Raw genomic sequence first — 23,634 nt, forward strand, 5'->3', positions numbered from 1 at the left:
GCCTTGACCAGACAATGTTACAGAATCTATACTATTATGAAAACTTAGGCCTCTGGAAGGCAGTTTCTTTAAAAGAGGTGGAACCCAAGTATGTGTTGTGGTCTCCTTTAATCTGCTAAGATACTACTTCATTTAACCAATCCTCATGGATGACATATAGAAGTAATAGAAACTAACTACAATTATTAAACAAGAGGAGGTGCCAGGGAGCTGGTCTAAAATGTTATTCACGGAAATGTCAAATATCTACTTTGTATGTAGTTGTCATGGTTTTCACATCTTTTTAACAGCTTCTCCATTCTTCATGTGCTTTTGTGCTTTGCAAGAGTTCTTGCGGTAGTAGCCATTCTTCCTTGCAGAATCGGTTACTTTACAGGGTCACAAATCTTAAGTTGTCTGTATTCAAATGGGAATGTGCTTCTAGTGCTGCTATTTTGTAATTTTTTTATTTATTTTTTTTCTGACATTTATGTCCAAGAGAGCACTTCATGACAGCAATATACTGTTTTGACAGTTTCCCGTTCTGGACACTTGTTCATTTGTGTCTCATTTTCCCTTTTATATTGTAGGTACACCTTCAAACACCTTGTTTTACAAGCCTCTCCTGCTAAATATTAATTGTGTAATCAAGTATTTTTGACTCTTTCAGGTTACCAGTTATCCCCTCCTTATGTAATACAGTTTCCCACATAGCTTTTTCCTTCTGCCATTTTGAGTTCAAGCCATTTTGCTCGGTAGTTCAGGTTTCTGTAGGTAGATTTTTGTTGTTACTGTTGTTTGAGCAGGAATGTCCCATTCAGTTTTTTTGGCAAAGTCCAAAGCTCTTCAGTAAATCAGTGTGGCTACCAGTATCTTAAACATAACAGCATTTGTCTATAGTTCTTCTGGAAATCCATGTCTTTTCTTGCTAAGCTCCTAACAAAAATAAATTTCCTAGGCATAGTAGCCACACACGGTTGCTGTACCTCCTGTCTTTATTGTGAAGAATACCTTTTGCCTCTCTCAAAGGAGAATAAAGTTTTGACTTCCACCAGCATAATAGTTTGGTGTATATTCTGATTTGCTGGTATAATTTTGAGAGGAGAAAGGTAAGTCATGTCAGGCAGAGCCTCATATAGTAGTTGTTATTAAGGCAAAAAATATATATACAGCAGTTTCCTTCTCATAAAAATTAATAGGATATGCTGTCATATGTTTTCTTGATGTAAATTATGTCGTCTTTAGTATTCGTGCTGCATTTGCATCTCCTTCTGTTGTAGATAAGTCATTAATGTTTTCTGCCAGTGGCAGTCATTCTCTAAACCTTTAGTAACAAAGGGCTTTATATCCTCAGCAGTGTACTGATATGTTCATGTGATACTGGTGAAATTAATTTTTTTTTTTTCTAAATTGAGTCAATACTCAACAAATGTTATCTGCAAGTAAAATAAACTTTAGCTCAGTACCTTTTGGTACTCTGGGCATGCACGTACTCATGAGCGCTTCTCTAGCTGGGAATCATAAAATCTTCTGCTAAGCTGTTTGGATAATAAGAACCATAAAAAGCCAACTGTGGTTCATGTATGCTCTTTGGGTGAGGCTACAAACACAAAAGTATATTGCACCAGAAGTTGGAGGGGTTAAAGTACGTGTGTGAAGTGCCAGTCAAAGGTAAAGAGCCTTGATCCATGACCAGTTCACTTTGGAGATCAGCCTGGAGCTGTTACCTGGGTGCCAGCAAAGATAGTGTAATTTCATAACAGAGTGTGTCACGATTTTTCAGAATGCCTTTTTTTTTTTCCCTTAGCCTTGTCAGAAGTGTTTAAATAGCAGTTGTGCACAGTGTCAACTCTTACTTCAAAGTATCATGAATTTTCTTAAATTAACCCATATTAGTTATATTTCTAAAGTTGTGTTTTATTGAAATTGCTGTGCTTTGAAATATGACATTAAATAAAAGAAAGAATCACAGAATAATTGAAGTTGGAAGGGACCTCTGGAGGTCATCTTGTCCACCCCCCCTGCTCAAGGAGGGCCACCTAAAGCAGGTTACCCAGGACTATGTCCAGGCAGCTTTTGAGTATCTCCAAGGATGGAGACTGCACAACTTCTCTGGGCAACCTGTGCTAGCGCTCAGGCACCCTCACAGTGAAAAAGTATTTCCTAATGTTCAAGTGGAACCTCCTGTGCTTCAGTTTGTGCCCATTGCCTCTGGTCCTGTCACTGGGCATCACTGAAAAGAACCTGGCTCCATCCTTATATACGTTGATAAGATACCCCTGAGTCTTCTACAGGCTGAACAGCCCCAGCTCTCTCAGCCTTCCTTCATATGATATGCTCCGGTCCCATAATCATCTTGGTGGTCTTCGCTGGACTCCTTCCAGCAGCTCCATATCGCTCCTGTCCTGAGGAGCCCAGCACCGGACCCAGCACTCCAGCTGTGGCCTCAACAGTGCTGAGTAGAGGGGAAGGATCACCTACCTCAACCTACTGGCAACGCTTCTCCTAATGCAGGCCAGGACACTGTTGGCTGCCTTTGTCCCAAGGGCACATTTCTGGATTATGTTCAACTTGGTGTCCACCTGAAACCCGAGGTCATTTTCTGCAAATCCACCTTCCCGCTTTGAAAGAAACCATAATGCTAAATATTTTTACTGAAGCTAAGAGGGTCAGGTTCTCATATGGTTCAGTTTATAACTCCATTTGAAGATCCAGGTTTCTTGATGGTGATGGTACTAGCTTTATAGTATTAAAAAACAGTTTGCAATTGCAGTTCAATTGTCTTAACAACATTTCTGAGATCACTTATTTTTCAGTCCTATATTAAAATAGAACTGTGCAAGATGCAATACAAATAAAAGAATGGTAATGCTTAATATGAATCTAGGAGAGGGAAGATTTGCATACCGTTGAAACTGGGTTAAAATAAATGTAATGCAACAAGGTAGCTGTTTTTTGGGTTTGGTTCTCTTTCCTCCTTCAACATCTCTTCCCTTCTTTCTTTGGGAAAAATATTTTGGCAGAAAATTCTTAACCTTCATTCTCTTTTGGATTACTAATGGAAGAAAGGACAAATGTCGTAATAACATTTGGTATCTTTAATTGGCTTGATATTACACCTAAGAAATACTCCAAATTATCAAAATAATTAATTTTTTACGAAAAAGCCATAGTGATGAAATTACAATTGCATTCCTCCCTCTGGCCACCAGCAGGATTGTTCATTAGTTGCTGTGCTGAAGGTCCCAGCCAGTTGAGGTCAGTGGAGTGCTTCCTGGGCTTGAACAACAGTTTGGTCATCCAGGTCATAAGTCATTATGGGCCCGAGAGCATTACAATGATATATATACACAGCTTTTGGAGGGAAGAGAGAGCCTTTAAAATCCGTGGTCAGATTTTAATGCTTGATGCTCTTAAAATAAAGTTGATGGCAGGCAAGGACTGTAAGTCTTATATCTTACCTGTCCAGTTATGGTTTGTAGCCCTTTGTTTCTGCCCCCTAATGCTTTCTCAGGCTTCTTGGTTCACCCCACATTTGCTAATATTTTTAGAATGCAACTTTACACAATCTGCTATGCTATCTTAAAATTATTTTGTTTCGAGTTTAGTAGGTATACTGTTCAGACACATGCTGTACTCTTCAATAGCTCTTAACTACTAGGGGAAAATAACACTGTAGATAACTTTTTTTTTTTTCCCCTTTTCTCCTACTTCATCATGATTTATAACACCGAAATCATGTAAGAATAGTGTACTCTCATCTCCTTGCCTGAGGCACTTAGCTGTTAGAGAGAGGATCTGTTTCCATAGTTTTTAGGAATTGATCCTGGATTCCAGTGTGGTTGTCCCCAGTCTTCACTGATACTCAGCACTGACTCTTGGGAAGCAGCGTGCTCCTATAGACAGAATCCCATTTGACTTTTCCTGTAAACCTTGCTCTGCCTCAAGAGTTTTCAGTGGCCACAACCAAAATCAGGGGGTCTCAAGAAAGGTTGGATGTGATACAATAGGTTTGGGCCTGCTGTTGGAATGCTGCTTTTCATCCTACATTTCACATGCTTGTGGTAGCTCTAGTAAAAAAGGTTTCATAAGAGCAATGCTCAGCTAATTGCCCTGTTTGTTTGATTTTCTTTTGTTTAGTTATTCCTGATAGAGCTGTTAAACATGCAAGAGTAGGTAAAAATCCTAGGCTGCAGGGGTGGTGCTGGAAGACACTGGAGCCTTGTCTGCCCTTTTTCCCCACAGCTAAGCTACACCAGCAGTTTAGCAATTTGTTCTGAATTCCCAAAAGTAGATGGGACTATAACACTTAGAGATACAAGGCATCTGGGTGGTTTCAGTAGCACCAGTAGTGTGACAGGCAGATGCTGTTTTGTTTGCAGAGGATTCTGGAAATGGAAATCACTCTAAGTCCTGCTGCTGCTTTGTGGTTAATTGCAAGCCAGCTTATATTGTTACTAAAAATAACTATTGTTACCAACAGTGACTTCCTTTAAAGTATAAAAAAAAAATAAAAATTAAAAACCAAACCACAAAAACACAAAACTAAACCATCTCTTCATAGTTCTTGGCATTGTTGCAAGTACAGTAATGAATTTGTCCAGTTAATTTACAGGGTGGTTGTCTGGAAAAACTGTTTTGTTTCAATTTAAGGGGTTATTAATTAAATATTACCTATTGCGGAATTTTATTTTGGCTCTTGCACTAATGCAGTGGATTTGTCAATAGTTTCTAAAATATTTGAAAGGATAAATGTTGTTTAAAACAGTTTAGAAAATATGGAAGCAAAACACAAGATTGTTAACTAGACCAAACTAGGCGTCTCAGTATAGGGAAGGGGGAAAACCCAACAGTGACAGAAAACTTCTAGCAAATGGAAGTAGCTAAGCCACTGAGGTATGATATGTATCCTCCATCTTTGCTTCTCCTTAGCAATTCTTGAAAAGAAAATGGATGCGGAGTGTAAATTTTAATTAAAAAAAAAAAAAATTATCTGTTGTAGTTCCAGTTTTCTCATGTAGCCTAAGTGAAGTTCTGTGATACCCCTAAATGATGCTTAACTGAACTCTTGCTGGAGTCTGTTGGTATACAAAAGAAAGCTCTAATATGCAGATTTACAACCAAATTTATGGACCAAATAACTTTAAAGCTAAATTTGTGGTTCACTTGGATGGAGAATAGCAAAGAGAGTGTGTAGGTTTAACCAGCTGGAGCATCCTATTTCTTACCGTTTCAGGGGAAAGTACTGGTGTCCTCAGTTTCTGTCAGAAGAGGGTCTTCACCTGAGAGAAATAAGACAAAAGACTACCTGTATCTGAAGTATACAACTACAATCTGAACTTACCTCCGAGTGAAGTATAGTGATAGAGACCAATGAATGATTCAATTTTCAGTAATATTACTATTAATAGTAACTAAATTAATAACTAAAGATACAGCCATTTTTATTTGCAGATATTAGAATTGATAGATGCATACAATGAAGGATTGGATTTTTCTTGATTATATTTGTCTACTGTGTGGGAGGAGTTACTAAAAGATGTTGGTACAGAAATGGTGAGAAACATTGACTGAACTGTCATTTTAACTATGAGGTTTAGGGGGAGGAGGAGGATGGTTTTTTGCTTGGAGGGGGCAAACAAAGTGTCTATAACAAATTCATTTGCCTATAAGCTAAAATTGGATAGTCTTGTTTTATTTCCCATTTTGCAAACCGTTATGTATTTAAGCTTTAGATGCTTGCAGCAAAATTCTTTTTTATATATATAAGTGAATCATATGTGTGAATCATATGTGTGTGTGTGTGTGAGAACATAATATATTAATTACGCAAAAAAGCCTACCTTCAGTTATTTTGGGACATCTGGGGGAAAAAGAAAAAAACAAAGCAGTGATCCCTTTAAAATACAACAGTTTGGTGAATGGTTATATCGCAAGTAATTTTGTACAGAAGGAACAACTTTGTCCTCTTCTAGTATTTCCTGTTCAGTCCTTAAATTTGACATCACTAAAGCTAACTGGCATAACTACTTAAAGCCTCAATCAGAAATATGTTGCAAAAGATATCATGAAGCTTATTTCTTTTAAAGTGTTGGAACATTCATTCATGGACTATTACATTCATGTAGTAAACCATACTTCGAATGTAGAATCTTATCATATCCTTGGTAAACCATGGGGTTTTCCAACTGATGTAGCAGCAAATTCATAACTAAAACTAAAATGTGTCATTTAATTTAAAAGAAATAAGTAAAAGCTGAGAGAGAGATATCGCCAAAAACGCTTTTTCCAAGACTCTGAAAAAGGAATTTGGCTTTTTAAGTAATGAGGTGATAACCATTTGTTTATTTTATAAAAATGCTAAATGATGGAAAAAGCTGTTAAATTGTAAAATGCAAGTAATTTTCCACATACTGTGAGTACAGGAGAGAACCAGCAAGTAGACGCTGCACATATTAGGTTTTAAGTAGCCGTAACTGGTTCTGTTGTCGAACCCCATAGCCTGTGTGTCCTGACCTACCCTTGCAAAGGACGGGTTATGTGCGTGGGGAGGAGGGAGGGACGAAGGGAAGCGGGGTTTCTGGCTAGAAGCCTGTTCTTGTTTAGATTTCAGTGGCAGAAGGCCTGACCTCTTTCTGCTTGCTTGTTCTCTTTTCTGTGCAATTTCATGGTGGCTGACTGGCTTCATGATTAGTCTAAAATAAATCGGGAGTTGATTCTTACTCCCTTCCCACCCCTGGCCTTCTCTAGCTAGATCACTGACTGTAAAGTTTTAGAAGTGTATCAGTTTTGACTCTGAGGAACTATATTGTCTGGTTAAGTTTCTTTACAAGCAATTGAATGTAAGCTCCAAGAAGTCCTAATGAAGGCATAGAAGTACAGAGGAACATTTTTTAGAGGGTCTTCTTAAACTGGTTTCTTCTAGGTGACTGTTCTGGAAGGACTGAACCTCCACAATGTTAATTATCGTGATCTTGGTTGTGGGTTTGTTGTTTTGTTTTGTTTTTGTAACTAGACTTAGCTGGTTTGCATTTATGGAAAACTAATTTCTTCTTTTGCATCTCTTCCAGTAATAGTTATGCACGAGTGCGAGCTGTGGTGATGACCCGGGATGACTCAAGTGGTGGATGGTTACCACTTGGAGGGGGTGGACTAAGCTGTGTCACAGTCTTCAAAGTCATTCCGCAGGAAGAGAATAGCTGTGCTGATTTTCTTATCCATGGAGAACGACTCAGGGATAAAACGGTAACAATTTACATCTGTTTAATGTTCCTATTAAAACTACATAGGACCTAAGAATAGATGTTTGGTTATTGTTGCTTGTAGACTAGGAAGTAAATTTATAGTCTCAGTCTAATGCTGTTGCTGAGCTTTTATCCGTATCAATGATTATATACCTAAAGAGCCAATTATTTGTTTCAGGAGTAGTACTATCCCTTTCTAGAAGTAAGCATGTTGATCTTTTGGAAACTTTAAAACATTTTTTTTTCATTGCAGATTTCCATCCATTTGGGGAAACATTTTGCTATTCAGGTTTTTTTCCAATGGAGGGTTAAAGTTAAATCTTCTTGTTAACCTGTTTATACACCAATGATACTGTGTTTAATAGGAGTGTTGGAATATAAGATAACTTCTTAAAAAACAAAATCTGAAGGAATTCCTCAGTAATGATTCAGTTAGTTGTGGAATTTGACTGTGACAAAAAGTAGCCATTTTACATGAAAACAACTTTTGTATTGGAAGAAAGCCTGAAGCTGGCAGGTCAAAGAATTAATCTGGTTTGATGAACACATAGACAGTATTCATTTATCAGCTACAACAAATAAAATGCCAGTAATAAAACTTGTCTTAAATAGTGTCATGAAAGTCCGCCTCACAAAAGGAAAACGGGTGTAGGTTCTCAGCCATTTCTACATGCAGACCTATGGAAGACAAAATAGGCTTACTAAAGCTTGCTTGGTTACTTGTATGCCAAATAGGTTTCTGAGGGGGGAGGGGTGTCTTACTGTGGAAACAAAGGGAAGTGGGGAAAGCACAAAACCTCCATCTTAATGAGTTTTATCAAGAACTTACTCTTTTCTGTCAGTAATTTTTGACTCCTGTGTAAGCTTAAAGGTAGAATTGCATCTTATACCATACTGCTGATTCTTTCTCAAGTATACCAGTTTCTCCCTTGAGGCAGGACTGCTGAGTTTTCTGCCTTGACTGTGACTGTTGTAGGAAGAGAGCATATAAATAGAAATTCTGCTGACTCAGTTGTTTCAGCGAGGCGTAGTGCTATTAGCAGAGTACCCTGTGTTCCTGCACAGCTATGTGCACCTGCAGTTCCTTCCTCACTTTGCAGTAGTTCCCTTTAGAACTTTTTTTAGCCTTATTGAGGCTGCTTTTGAGGACCTTAATTGCATTTAGAGATACTTGACAATTTTCTCTTAGTTCTTATTACTCTCGACATTCACAGCTTGCCTTCAGAATCTGAGGGTAATAAAATGCTCAGAACTGAAGGCTGGTTTAATGTTTCTCCCGCATGCATATGAAAATGTTGCAGCCGTCAGCATCCTGATCTGTGTGCTCTCTCTCCTGCTTCCCCCGGGCAAGCCTTGTTTCGCTTCCACTTCTGGTAGAAAGCTTTATATGTCTCTGCTCCTCTTCCTGTCCAAAGTGGAGCTCATGTTAGTGTGTTTTCCAAACCTTTATTGTCCTGAACAGGTTTTTTTTGTTTGGGGTTTTGGGTTGGGGTTTTTTTTCAGATTTTTTGTGTGTCTGTCTGTCCCTCCCCTACTGCCCCCAAATGTGACCTACTAGTCTGTCAGGCAGATTTTGATCTTACAGCAGTTTTAGGAAGCGACTGTTGGAAGTCAGCCGCTCAAAACCACAGGATAAAAGATGGAGGAAATGCAGTTAAGAAGAACACCTATCCAGTGTGTGTTGAAGAAAGCTCAGGGAACTAACAAATACAGGTTTAGGCTGTGGGGAGGAACACTGTAGAGCCAGTGATGCTTTGGTAACTCAGTAAAAGGAAGCTATGTATGCATGTATTAACTCAGACTTCAAATAATGCACTTACAAGCAACAGCTAATGTGTAATGAATTAACAACAAAGTTGCACAGTATGCAACAAGACCCCTGTTGGCATGAAAGAAACAAGATCCTACACCAAGGTATGTGAGGACATTGTTAGGTCATGACACTTTTTCAGAAGGACTGTAGCAGGGACTGGACGAGAAATTCTGTTGGACAGGGATCCGGTCACCGATTCTAAAACTGTTCTGATTCTTATGCTTTAAATATAGTTAATGATTTTACATTTGTTCTTAGGATGTTCCTGTGGATTTACTGTTAAAGCACAGTTTTTAACCTTTTCTTTAATGAAGCCAAACAATTGGTTTTTTAAGTCCAAATAGAATTGACAGGTGACTATTACATTTCCCAATACAAAGAAAAGACTGAGAAAAACAACACCAAGAAGTTGAAATGTAATTGTCTGTTCCAACTTGAAAGAGTGAAGAAGGCTTTGTTCTCAGAGGCAACCCTGAAAAGGACTGTTGAAGATTACGTCAGTGGCATAAAATGCTATTTTTTTATTTTTTCTTTAAAAATAAAGTAAAAGTGGAAGTTGCTATGGGTTCATCAGGTTTGCTATTGAGTAGGGACCAAATATTTTGATCATCTTCTCATTTTGAGTGAGAGTTATACTGAATCTTCTGTTTCTGTGCTCCACCATTGCTCTAATCTCATTTTAGAATGGCCTTGGTGTGTAAATCTGTATACCTGAATAATATTTGAAGTTAGTTGTATGCTGTTTAGTTGGTTGCTCTGCCATTGTATTTGCAAAGAGAAAGTAGCAATATTTTTAATAGCAATAGTTTCAAAAAAGCTTCCTAAACCATTTTGAACATTTCAGTTACTCAGATTTTGAGCACATGTGTCTTCAGGCATGTTTAATCTATTGTAGTATCTAGAAGTAATTACAGCTTGGTCAATTGGACCACGACTTCCACTTCACTCACTTTTTTGCAAAGTACATGCAGACATTTCTGAAAATACTTCTATGGGTTAAAAAAGAAAGTAATCCTTACAAATGGAGTCTTCCCCCTCACCCCCTTACCTCAAGTCACATTACACACTGTTAAAATACCTCTGTAGCTAAATTATATTCTTATTTCCTATGGCCAATAAGTCTTTCTTTTGTGAACTGGCTCAGCTTCCAGGAAAGATGCAGAAATTCCCTTATCCTGGAAAACCTATAGTGTGGAATTCGGGCCACTTTTCTGGGACACAGGGAAGCATGGGTTTTGAAATAACCTCAGGTTAGAGAGCAAATGGAATCAGATCTATGGCTTTTACTTTAGAAATATGGGAATCATAATGTTAGTATTACTGTTCAACCTATGTGTCAGCAGAAAGGTGGAATTTATTCCAAAGCAACTTGAAATCCATAGGTGAGGTATTTGATGGAGGTATCTTCTAGATGCCTCTTAAATGGTTATACTCAAAAAGAATGAGAGATCTTTTATCTCTTCTCTTATTGTTTCTTGTAAAATAGCTTTAGTTGCTGCTTCTCCCAGTAGTGCTTCTGACACTGCATTGCAATTCATTCCAGTGTGCTGGATCTCCCCATATATTTTATAGGATATGCAGGCATTTAATTAGGACTATAGATCTCAGTCTGTAAGTCAGCTGTATAAATTAAACACTTTGGGACTGAACATCAAAATTTGAAGTTCCTTTTTAGAGGCATTTCTTGTCATTTCTTTATATACCTGAGAGTCAGGTTGCTATCAGCCCTTTTACAAACCAGCTTCAGGCTACATGTAGAGCTTCCAAAGTTTCTGTGCAGTACCGAGCTATTTAAGACATCTCATGGGGTTCACAAAAAGCCTCCTAGTTATCTGAGAAGAAAATCGAAGTGGTGGCACCACTGAATTAATTTAGGAGAGGGATTGCTCCCCACTAGTTTGCTCAGGTTGTTTAGATCTGCGTTGGAATGTAAGGGTATTTCGTGAAGACTTTGACGTAATTACACGTTTCCTCATTTATTATATTCACCTACCTAGATCTGGCTCCAGCCAGTCTGCTTGGAAGAATTGCACTCCCTCCTAACCTGGTCAGGTCTGCTGCTCTCTTTTACTGTGTTTACAGTAGCTCTCTTCTATCTTAATAGCACTAGTGTTAAACATACATTAGGCTCAAGCTTACAGGTTTCTAGGCTTTGGTGAATTTTACATTCTTGAATGAAAATAATAGACTTCTCTGTTCCATTTTATTTTCTTCTCCAGTCCATTGCCATGCAAGTTTTTCATTGAAGGCGAGAAAAAAAAGTGACTATTATCTTTGGGATCGTGAGTCAGGAGTGACAAATCAAAGTTTAAAATCTTTCTTTTGAAGAACAGGTAATTGTGTAAAGGGAGAGGTACGAAGCTGAAACTGAGTATAAATACTGTTGTCTTCTAAAAATCTGCTATTCAAAAAATTTATAGTTTACTTTTTAAATTGGCTTTAAAGTTTGAGAAAAGATTGATTCTAACAGGCTGTAATACAGCCCTTACATAATCTTACTTTTTGAATTGGGGGGGGTGGGAAGCATGCACAGAATAATAATCATATCACAGGGTCACAGTGGCACTGGGGCCACATGCTCTGAAGCAAAAATATACTCAGGTCATGCTGCTTGGTCCCAAGACTAGAGAAAAGCCTTTCATTCTATTTAGCAGAAAAGGCATTCAAAAGTTTCATCAAAAACTATATGCTTATATGTTTGTAGATTTGGGCTGGGAATGAGAAATGGCAAAACTATCTATCTACATGTAATGTCATAAGCTGTTGAAAGTACAGCTAGAAGCAAGTAAAATAGTATCCAGTATCTAGAAATGTTCAACTATGGGTCTGTTATCAAAATAGAAATCTATATCAAATGCGATAAGGGTTTTTTCATATTTGTTTCTGGAACAAGCACTAGATAATGATGCTAATATCTTAAATACTCATTTTTGTTCAAAAATATTTGAAGCGTTGAAAGTTTAAAATTTCTGACTTTAGAGATTCATCTTGTCTACACAAGCCAAATAGTTTCTGATATCTTTAAAGAATGTATCTTGTAGAGGTGAAAAAAGAAACATGTGGCAAGCAAATATTTTTACGAGTAGCTATGAACTCATTAGCGTTGCACTTAATGACATCAGGATATTAAAAGGATTTTTTCGTTAAATAGTAGTAAGTAGACAGACAACCCTATTTATGCTCTGAGAATTTAGATTTGGATTGTATGGATCTGGAGCTCTTTTGTCTTGAGTCTGAGAACTCTGCAACTTTTCCCATTACATGCTAAGATGGCTGCTTCATATTGGCATGGAAGTCTTATATTGAGTCTCCAAATAAAGAAAACCTTCAGAACAGTAACCTATGTTTATTAAACAATGCAATTTTGTTAAGCCTTAGTCACTTAATTTACAGTCTTGCAGGTTTTTGTTGTGCTTATCACTGGAGATCTTAGGGAAGGTCTACCTAAAAAGGTTTGGTAAGGTAGATTTTTGGTAACCATGTGGGAGAGCGTGATATCACCTTCACATAGGAGGTAGAGAGTTCCGAACCATAGCAAAGTGCAGTAAAAAATTATTGGAGTTGCAGATATTTGAAGACTTGAAAAAAATACCTGTATTGCTAAAAGCTTGGTTTCATTTCCAGGCTTTGGAGATATGTGTATTAGGATACCTCCTCCCCAGTCCCAATGGTAGTTTGCATGCTTCAGCATAAAGAAGCCTTTGACAGCATTATGTTTAACAGGGAAAAAAATACGTTGTTGCTACAAAGCATCAGAGTGTTTTGGGGAGAAAAAAAAAATGCTTTAGCAGAAGGCTGGTATGTTTTTTATTTCTTTGGGTTTTTAGTATTTCTGGATGCAACAAAAACTATTGAAGGCTGGATGTTTATAGATTTGTGTCCCACTGCTACTTCTGACTTACAGGTTTTGAGTTTTCTTTCAGGTGGGGCAGACAGAGTCTCACCTGTATGGATTCTTATGTCTGATAACACGTACAATTTTGATGCAACTAATTTTTCCCCTTTCAATGCCCTTAACCACTTACATCTACTCTGTTAACTGGTCTGTTTCCATACAGTTTTAGATCTTAAAAATCAGTGTCATCCTGTCAAATTTGTTGTTTCCTTAAGTCAAGCTGAAAACAATTACGGTGTTGGCGAGGATGTTTGCTTGTTTGTTAATGATTGCTTGTCTTATAAAATGTTGTGAGGGTTGGAAGTGGGGGCCAGGTTGTAGTAGTGTTGCTTTTTGGGTTGGGGGGGGTTCGTTTGGGGCTTTTCTGGTTTGGTTTGGATTTCTTTGAAAATCATAGCTTCTACTCAGTGAAGTTTTAATGCAGTAGTTTAACTCCAGTGGTACCATCTTTCAAAAAGATTTGTCATCCAGGTATGAATTTTCAGTATAACATAATCTGGATTAACCCCTTTGGGAGCAGGTGTTCATTGAGATGCTATGAAATCAGTCTTGCAGAACTTCTTGTTGATATTTTGGGTGAAACTGCATGCAAAATATAGTGTGAAAATAGTTGGTGTTTAATATAGTAGAGATCCCCCAAAAGTGCTCACACACCTAGAAAATGCAGTGATGTGAGAAATCTTCATTTTTAACTCCGCTTTTTTAGGAGGAAACAAGTTTAAAATCATGAAAAGGAACAAAGAACAATCAGTTAATACACCTTAGAACTGCAGAATTAAACTTTTTTTTTTCTGCTGCAGCACCTTTTCCTGCACATGTACAGCAAACAGTTAGATTCCCTCCTATGCTTTCTTGCAGGCAGTTGTACCTACATATTGTTGACCATTTAGGGAATTCAGAGTGGAGTAACAAAAATTATTTTAATGCTGAAAGAGTTTGTATGTGCAGAAAGAATGTCATCCTTCTAGAGACAGAGCTAAAAGGCAGAGCAGTGGTGAGGTGTAGGATAGGGGGAATAAATAATGAAGAGCAGGAGAAAAAACCCTATTTGGCTATGTAATAATTAGACAAGGAAAGGAGAGGAAGAACACAAAGGATATTTAAAAATAATCCAAGTACAGACATATTTTTTTTTAAATTTGGAGATTTTTCTCAGTTATGTTTATAATTAACCTCATTTTTCCACATGCTGTAAGAAATTTTGTGGTTTTCTCTCAAGAAGCTGCATATGTAACAAAATTAAAAATGAAAATTTTGAAAATACATTAATGCTGAAATGACAAAATATTAAAATTCCGCATTCACCTCTCAGTGTAGGTTTTTAGGGTCTAGTAGTAATACAGAGATACAGGTTGTCTTGCTGTGCATTTTATTATACCTAGTGCTACAGGAGCAGATTGGTGCATGTCCCCCCGTACTTTCTTGTTCACCTTGGAATTTTTAATCAAGAAACATTCAGTGTCACAATGTTGCATAAAATAATTTTTGCAGGTAAATTAAATATGCAAATGTATTTTAAAAACCAACTAGTTTAAAGTGGGAAAATGATGTGAAGACTACAACTTTACTTCATAACTGAATGTGCGTGTATACCTGTAATGGTTTTGTAGCCAAATAATTCTGTTAATAGTTCCTAATTACTGTTTTCATTATAGTTGAACATGAGCCATAAATATATTTGTGTCTAGGTATAGGCAGTAATACATTCAAAAATATTTTAGTTTTGATTAATTTCAGATTTTAAAACAATTCTTCTGTATTATTTTCTCTTCTCTAGTAGCCCTTCTGCGAGAAAACTGATGTGGCCTGAAAGCAGCATGAAGTTAGTCTAGTGCTCAAAAATTTTGTAGAATAAGTATACAAACAGAATTCCCAGTGATACAGTAATACTTGATATCAGCACAGTAATGGTTTTCTGGGGTGCGGCCTATTTAATTTGCTGAACATCTAGCAAGCCTGTACTGACAGAAGTGCTTGCTGCAGGTATGAGATACTTTTAAGGCTGGGAAAATTCACTTGGTATACAAATAGTGTCCTTAACCTGTAACACCTTTCAGCAGCTGTTAGTGAATAATTTGGCCATAATGGAAATTAAGTTAAAAATACGTCCTTGTAACAGGAAGAAATTTAAACAGAGACTTTAATCTGCTCTTATGATGTATGTTTTCAGGTAATTCATGAAGACTACATTTTGTTCTCAAATTTGATATATTGGTCAGTGATATCTTTTCCTCCTGTCTTCTTTCTGGAAGGTGGTCTTGGAATGCACATTAAAGAAGGACCTAGTTTACAACAAAGTTACTCCTACTTTTTACCACTGGAAGATTGATGACAAAAAGTTTGGCCTCACATTTCAGAGTCCTGCTGATGCAAGAGCATTTGACAGAGGTATTCGGAGAGCAGTAGAGGATATTTCTCAAGGTATGTATTTCAGATGAAAGGGTTGGCGGTGGGGGGGGCTTAAGTGTTTAGTAAATGAGATAAGTCAAAGCAATTTGCATAACATCAGTGCTGATAGTATTTAAGGATGTGGATTGATCTATAGCATATTGAGATTTTAACAGTTCTTAAATAGTATTTCTGACGTTTCTAAAGTGCCGTTCATCCAAGTGTCTTAAATTGTTTCACAAACACTAATAAGGTAATTCCATGAAACGTTCCTACATAATAAAGCATTGCCTCTGTTTTTTTTAGAGGTGAAAAAATGGAGGAAGCTGGAGTGTTCTACTGTCTTTCTTGAACCTTCTCAGAAGCTTGTTACAGCTTCTGTATTCTTAGAGCATAACCTATGAAGTTGAATGATTTGAGACCCATTGAGTTCTCTTTTTATCTGCACATACTTTCAGTTAATAGGCTGACACAGAGCAGTTCTGAGGGCAGGTTTATATGGGACAGTAGAATTTACTCTAATAGTAATATGGCTAACTGGTTCCAGACCTCATGGAAACTAGTGAGCAAACTGAAGAAGATCACCAAGCCTCGATTCTGAGCTGAAAATATGATAAATGTATTGCTGGATGGGGAGAGGGAGGGAGGGAAGAGAACAGGTATCTATTGAATGGAAAGAACATATCTTTCAGGCTTGTAAGAAGTAACTCAAAGGGAGAAATTCAAACAAAGTATTCTGTGCTGTGATGTGCTGTAAATTTAGGGATTTAATGTGTGTTATCATATTAGCAAAGGGAGAAACATGTTTCTGAATGGAAATGCTTTTTGACATACTAAATGACTTCTTTTGAATTGTGCTGATATCATCCATATCCCTGCAAGAGAAATAATTAGAAAACATATGAGTCCTTTTTTCTCTTAGGGTCTCACAGTTCCAATTTCTGCTGATTTATAGCAAAATACAGCACAGCATGCATTCATGCCAACTGAATGTATTCTGCCTTTAATTTTCAAAATGCTACATTAACAAGAATGTACCCCCTTGCTTCTGACTTCTGATGGCACTTTGAAAATGTTGTTACAAGGAAGGTGTGAACAAGAGAGAAGAGTGTGGTTAGGAATACTCAGTATACAAAATATAGAATGTAGAAATGAATGGTACTTATTAAAATCAACCTGAAATACAGTAATCTACTGGTTAAAAAAGTAAACAAGCATACTTATCATAGCTGGATATTGAAGGATGGTGTGGACTACTGGAAGCAGTAAACTGTAAATAAAATGAAAATAAGTTTGTCTATTTTGGTTTTTTTACTTTTTCTGTAGGTTATCCACCCTCCCAAAATGATGTTGAAGTGGCAGAAGACTGCTTTCAAGTGAGTATTTAAATTTTTAAATTAATTGTGCAGTTATTTTCTGAAGAAATTCACTGAACAATTTTTGTTTATATTAGTGAGAATAAGCAAAATAAGAACAATAGCAAATTTCAGTTTAATGAAATAAGTTCCAGAACAGTTATCTAGAAGACTTACAATATTGTCTGTCCTAAACTAAGTAGTCAATATTTAATCAATAGGATGATTAACCATCCTGAGTTTAATTTTTAAGTTTACAGTGTCTGTTCTAGGTTATGTGTCCTCTTTGAACTCATGGGAACATGAAATATTCTTCTGGGGGAAAAAAATAGAGGGGTCAGGAGTCGTCTTCTTTTACATGCACATCCTATTTGTTTTCCTAGATTTCACACTGCAGTGAATAGACACTACTAACATTGTATGGTTCGAATTGAAAAGATGCTGACATAACAGTTAAAAGAATCTAGTCCAAACAAGGGTGGAAGTTCAGATAATTTTTAAAAACCCACTGAAGATAAAGCAGTCACTTGTTGAGGTTCAAATTTTTACTGATCCTTATTTGCACCATTCAACTTCTATAAGTCGTAATGGCATAAGAGGTAAAAACTTATCTTCTACTATGCTTCAGAGTTATAATGCTTTACACAAATACCATATCAAGTACTGTAACGCTGATGTGTAGCACTACCTGGTAATATCCAAGAATCCATGTAATTAAAAAGCCAGTATAAACAAATATTATGGATACATACATACAGTAAATAGCTGTAATATAACTGAGTAAAAACCTACTTGTGTCTATGTGTGCTTGTCATCTCTTCTTTCCTATTTACAGTTTCAGGGAAAGTCTTGGCTTTATTCACACACGTTCAGTTTTCAGAGTGCAGATATTTAAATTAATATGAAGCTGGTATAGAAACAAGGTTGACTCAGGGGTCTTAGTGACTATTCAGAAAACTGATAGTATTCCTAAGTGGTTTCTTGAAGGAAAGAGTTTTGTCATTTATGCAGTATTAACTTCTTTATCAGTGTAGATAGATGCAGTGTAGAACCTCTGCAACACAAAATCAAGAAAATTAGCAGCCTACTTTGAAGATATGTGTAAGAATAAAATTATGATAGGAGTCTGAGAGTCAAGTATTTAGAAAGGATACTGCAATGCAGTGGCAATGCAGAAGAGTCTCTTGATTTCCTTCCATTTTATGGTAGAAGAAATGTATCTCTGTGTAAGTGTTGGCTGTGTAACCACCTGTTGTTCTTTATTTGCAGTGCTTTATTTTAAGGCACTTTAAAGTAAAATTGCTATAAATATTAGATATTTTGAATTTAAAATAGGAATGAGATTTTGACAGGGTGGAGGAAACGTATGCCAAAGTTAATGCAATCCTTAATCAGCTTTTAAAAGACTTGTTTAAACATGCTTTGTTGCAGGTATTAATAATTGAGCAATTTCTACAGGCCTAATGAGATTAAAGGAAACTAATTAGCTCTTGATTATGCTGCTTAGTTATTATGTTTCTATATAAGGATGCCAAAATTGAAGCAAATATCTGTGATTCTTTATATTTACAAAATTTGTTATTGGAAAAGTGGAGAAAAGTGTATTTACATCATCTGTTCTATATAGATGTAAATATAGATATATTTAGATATGTAAATAGGTGATGTAGATTTACTTTTTATATATTTAAAAAACAACCATATATTTTTAAAAGTATCTATATATAACTTACAGGTACAAACAATCCTGTTTGGTGCAAACTGCTGCTAGAATTATTCATTACATTCCAGGCAGGAAGGCATATTTCATTACTTCACCACAACATACATTGCTTAATTGTGGATTTGTGCTGTGGATAGATGGCAAGAATTACCTGTTTTCTAGAGGCAAAAAAGCTAGCCAATATTTCTTACCATATCTCTGCATACCAAAGTAAAATAAATGATACTAGACTTGCCTATCGATAACAATGCCAGAAGGGCGGGGAGATGCAGGAAAGGCTGAACCCACCCTGGTTTAGCTATGCTTCATCTAAATCAGGTTTATGTATCAATAACGAAACAATAATTGCAGCATTACGAATGTCAGTGTAGAAAGGCTAGAGCATTTTAGTTACAGGCACTAGGTCTAGTCACCACAAATATCTTGGAAATACCAAATAGTGCACATTCTCCTCCAAGTCATTAATTCCTTCCCCCTTCCAAGATTGATACTGTTGAAAGTGGAACTTGATACCCCAGGGGTTTTTTTAACTTGAAAGACTGCTAAGACCATTTTGTTTAAAGATATCATATTATGTGTTACGTATTTGAAGAGTCATGTTGACTTGTCCCCCCACTTCTTCCCACCCCACTATAGTTTAAAAGGCCTAATGATTTTTTTTTTCCCCTGTTTATTCTATAAGCTGTTTTCCCAAGACTCTAGTAGTACTTTTTAGTAAGTTTTGGAGTGTATCTATGCAAGGGCATTTTAGAGTGTGGATAGAATGTTATAGCAGGTTGACACTTGGATATGAGGGCAATGGGATGTTTGGTGTTTCATCAGAACAATCTTCCAGAATTGTAATTTGTAACCTTTAAGGAATGAAGTACAAAAGATCAAGCAGCGGAGCTCCTCCATTTAATTAAAAATATTAAGTAGTCATAAGTTGCTTGTAAAATAGCAGAATATCAAAAAGAGAAAAGGGTTAGTTCACACTTACTTTTCATAGCATGTTTGTTAATACACTTAGATATTTTTTTTCTATACCCTGTAGTAACTATCATGTGTATTGGTATTCTTCGGTTTCATTTCTTTCTTAGTTAGTATTGTAGGTAAGGTCCCCAGGATGTCATCAAGGTATATTGGAAAATGCTAATTTTAATAGGTCTTTTGTCAGTTACATCGTCTGCTGTCAAGGTGTTTTGCCTCTGCTGTTGTAGTCATCTTACACAGCAGGAATCCTATATTTAGTGCATATTTGAAGTATGAATGTAGTATGTAGTTTGTACATAAATTTCATTAACAGTGTTTTTTTAAAAAGTGAAGGTAATTAGTGATGAAGAAAGCAAAACATGCTTCATAAGTTATTTTACTGGCTGGTTATATTTGGTACTACAGAGAGCAAATGAAATGATGCGAATAAGATCAAAACACACAGCCTTCTGATCTAGTCGGTGGGACTGCTGTTAAGCCTCAATGCCTACTTGTAATGAGTATTATATCACATTTTATAGATGTAGCAAGCAGAAACAGGGGTTGTGCAAAACTTGTACGTGCAACTCTTAAATGCAAATCCAAAACCTGAACTCTTCTCTTGTGCTTTCTAGGCTAGCATTTTGCACGCTATATTGTATCTTGGGTCACTAGATCTTTTTTTACATTCTTTAAATGAAATCTCACAGAGAAAGCATTCTTCTTACTGAAGATCAAATTTATCATTTTAAGAAGACATAGCTTCATTATAGCTTTTTTAGATGCTCTGTTGTTCACAAATAATGTTAAAATCTTAGTATTAAAAAAATACCATCAGTTAAGGGTGTTCATACTTGCTTATTATGGTTGCTTAAATGATTACAATTACTATTAGTTGTTTAGTGAACACTTTATATGCAAATTGTTTATATCATTAAATAAGCCTTAGTCTTACTAAATTAATTTCAAATAGGAATACACAAATGAGTTGATGCAGAGCTATCTGACTTCCTGTAATGTTTGCAAATGGATCCTGGGAATGTATATATACTTACAGATATATTCATTAGGAATTTGTTTTGGTAGGAGGTTTGGATTTTTTGGTATAAAACCAGGCATTTTGAATGCAGTAGACAAGCAACTTGTTTAAGTCTGTTTGTTTGTTTGTGCAAAGATTAGCTCAGATTCTTTTCTTCTACCAAATATAAACTTCTTGCTCTAACTCACTTAACTGAAAAAATGTAAAAATCAGAATTCTTTGTTTTTTCTTAGAAATAAATCTTAACTAAATGACATCTAGAGCTCATGCATTTAAAAGTATCTTTATGTGGGTTTTGGATACTGAAATGTGTAAGTCTTGCTTTTGAGAACTGAAGAATAGAGCAGTTGAGTCTTAATTTCTTTCAAGTTTTGTTGATTCAGCCATACTGGTGTTATTTATAGGCTGCCAACACATTTTAACAGTTTTGAAGTAATAAGAAATTGAGCACTTACGCTTTTGAGTTTCTTACTACTGGCAGAAGATAACTGTAGACTGATAAATTACAAGCAATTAAAAAAAAAAAGTTTGGCTTATCCCTTCAGAAATAGGTACATTGGGCTTTTTGTCAATATGAAGGGGAAAAGGCCTGCAGCTTATATGCATCTTAAGTGGTTTTGGTGCAGGCAGACATAAATGGTTAATGTGCCTCTTCGCAAATACCCTATTCGGTGACCTATTTCTAAATGCACTATTTAGTGACCATTCAATTTATTTTGTCTGTAACAAAAGGTTTGCAGAAGTTTTATTTTAGAAAAAAAACTTGACATTATGACTTGTAAGGAAATGTGAAATAATTTACCCTTGACACTGTATTGTTCTGCTGGAGAAGAAAATACTACATGATGAAACACTGAAAATTAGCAATATTTAGTGCACTTAATAAATTGGCTAGGTGTAGTTCCTAGAACTAGAAGTAATACTAGTTTATATTATCCATTTAAAATAAAACTAATAATGTATTGTGCTAAAATTATTTGGGTTTATTAAGCTTTTTTGTGGAGTAGTATTTAAGAAGAGGAGGATTTTTTTTTTTCTCACCAGTATCCCTAACAGCTTTTTACATCTCCATCTCTCTTATTTCCTCAGAGTTATGCTTTGTATTTTCGTTTATTAGTTGCTTCCTTGGAATCCCTAAAAACCTCTAGTATGCTTTATATATTCAGGTAGAACAGTCTTGGAAGAAAAAGGCATGTCAAATGCCTTGGTTTTTTACTTTAAACTGTACAAAACATTCAGAGTAATCTAGGTAATATTTCAGTCCATGTCAGAGATACTTACCTGATTATTGTAACAGAGTTTCTTTGCCAAATATGAAAATAGTTGCTCCATCAAGTCTTAGAAGTAGTTAAAGCAGAAGGAAGTTATTCAAATGTTTTTGAAACCTGTATCATTTATTCACAATTAAAAAATTAAGGAAAAAAAAACATTTAAACTCTTCTTGTGTTGGTTAGCATCAAACAGCAGATTTTCAGGCCTCATGGGAAGTAAATAAAGAACTGGGATGCAACGGAAATGTGGTGTCTCATCCATCCTTCTGTGTAATCATTAAACTTACTTAGAGCAGAACATTTTTAACAATGTTTGCAGAACAATGTTGAATTCTCTCCCAGACTTAACTCTGGCAAACTGGGAGAAGTAAGGAGAGAAAATTCGAAGAAGAGAAGCTCAGTCTGGTTTTCATTTTCTCTACAGCTGTCATCTGGCTTTGAATTCTGCTGGAGAGCTACAGCTGGAGTCATTTTATTGCTTTACCCAGCATCCTTTTGCCTGCGCGCACAGAAATGTTTTAGTAGTCTTGGAAAAAAAATCAGAGTATCTCTTAGCAACCATAGGACAGTAATTATTATACCAGCAGCTGGGAGCAAACCAGATTTCCGTTGTGCATTAAAAACTGGCGTAGGTTACTTTACAGATGATACTGAATAACCTATGCCAGTACTGTACTTTGCAGGCTGTGGTTAAAGGATATTGAATGTGGGCGGTGTAATTGCTTTGGACAGTAGAAAAGGGGAATGTGTGCATCTGTGTTTGTGTGTAATATTCTGTATATTTAATATACCGAGCTCAGTTCTTGTGGAAAACTTTACATATTTGCTTTTTACTTAAATGCATTTTCAATACAATAGCATTTTTGTTTCTAGAGCCTCTCCCATCAGGTTGTCAGCGTTTCCATTCTAAATGTGGGGTTTCAGGTGTTTATGACCTTGTCATAAAACATCACATTTGGAGCAGGAAGTGTCATCCAAAGAAAGCCTTTTTGATCCTAATAAGTGTGGTTTGGCTGCATCAAAACTATCAGTTTAATTAAATATACAGAGTTCAGGCTATTCATCTGGCATTTCTGTAGTTCTGCATAGTGAATATTTATAAGCTAAATAAAATCATAACTGACCTGATCACTTTTCATTTTTCATAAATACCAGAAGTTAGGCTGTGTCCACTTACCTGTAGTATCTAGATTTGTAGGCTGAGCGTTGTGCTTTCCGAACAGCTGTCTCGTGAGTTCTTGCCTTACAAAGGTCAGATGCCTTTCTCTGTGTCCTGCCACCCCAAAATTTGTTCTTGAAGTCAATTAGCTTGATATAAAAGCATTCCTTTATAATTGCTGCGTATAGGGCACAAAGGCTTGCTTGAAGATTAAGGATTGTATTTCATACATCAGTGTCTGGCACTGCTAGTTAGCACTGTAATAGATGATCAGTGCCTGTATCCTTTATTAGATGGAGCCCTTCTTGACTGCCAAGGGGAGCATGTGTGTCTGTGTGAGCATGTGCATGTGTTGTTTTTGCTCTATAGTGTAGGTAGTTTATTTCTGAAGAAAAAAGGTGTGAATCACCTGCAGGGACAGGAAATAATGCAGGTTGTTGCAGATCTTACCCAGGGATGAAGACTGGCTTGTGGGTAGTATGTTTTTTTTCCCTGGGAAGGAAGGAGTAGTAGTTTTTGCAGCTCTCATCCTTCTCCCTAGACTACTCAAATTGGTAATATCTGGGGGGGTAGAGGAGTTAGTGCTTATCACTGTGGTTTCTGTAAAATGGCCTTTAGCTGTTAAGTGTGTTCCTAACTTAAATAGTTTCTGCTTGTAAGCATTTACAACATTGCTCAAACCAAAAATAGTTGTAGACATTTCTTCCTCATTCTGAATGCGGCTCTCCTGTGGTTTGAACCAGTGTTTTGGAAGCTTTTTATGTCATTGGGCAATGTACCTGCAGGAGTACCTCCTGCTAGGAAGATATTTGATATT

The 23,634-nt window shown here is 36.4% G+C and overlaps 1 protein-coding gene across 4 annotated transcripts in view; it reads left to right on the plus strand.

The window, feature by feature from the left end:
- Nucleotides 1-23,634, plus strand: part of SPRED1 (sprouty related EVH1 domain containing 1) — a 61,420-nt gene that overhangs the window by 29,417 nt on the left and 8,369 nt on the right. For 3 of the 4 annotated variants that reach the window (XM_069784095.1, XM_069784098.1, XM_069784096.1), the window contains 3 exons: nt 7,050-7,224; nt 15,184-15,352; nt 16,646-16,695. In XM_069784095.1, coding sequence (XP_069640196.1) covers nt 7,050-7,224; nt 15,184-15,352; nt 16,646-16,695 — 394 coding nt within the window. Of the gene's footprint in view, nt 1-5,415; nt 5,536-7,049; nt 7,225-15,183; nt 15,353-16,645; nt 16,696-23,634 lie in introns of those variants that run through there. The other variant, XM_069784097.1, reaches the window with a different exon arrangement.

Source organism: Haliaeetus albicilla, chromosome 5 (assembly GCF_947461875.1).
Source record: "Haliaeetus albicilla chromosome 5, bHalAlb1.1, whole genome shotgun sequence".
Classification (NCBI taxonomy): Eukaryota; Metazoa; Chordata; class Aves; order Accipitriformes; family Accipitridae; genus Haliaeetus; species Haliaeetus albicilla.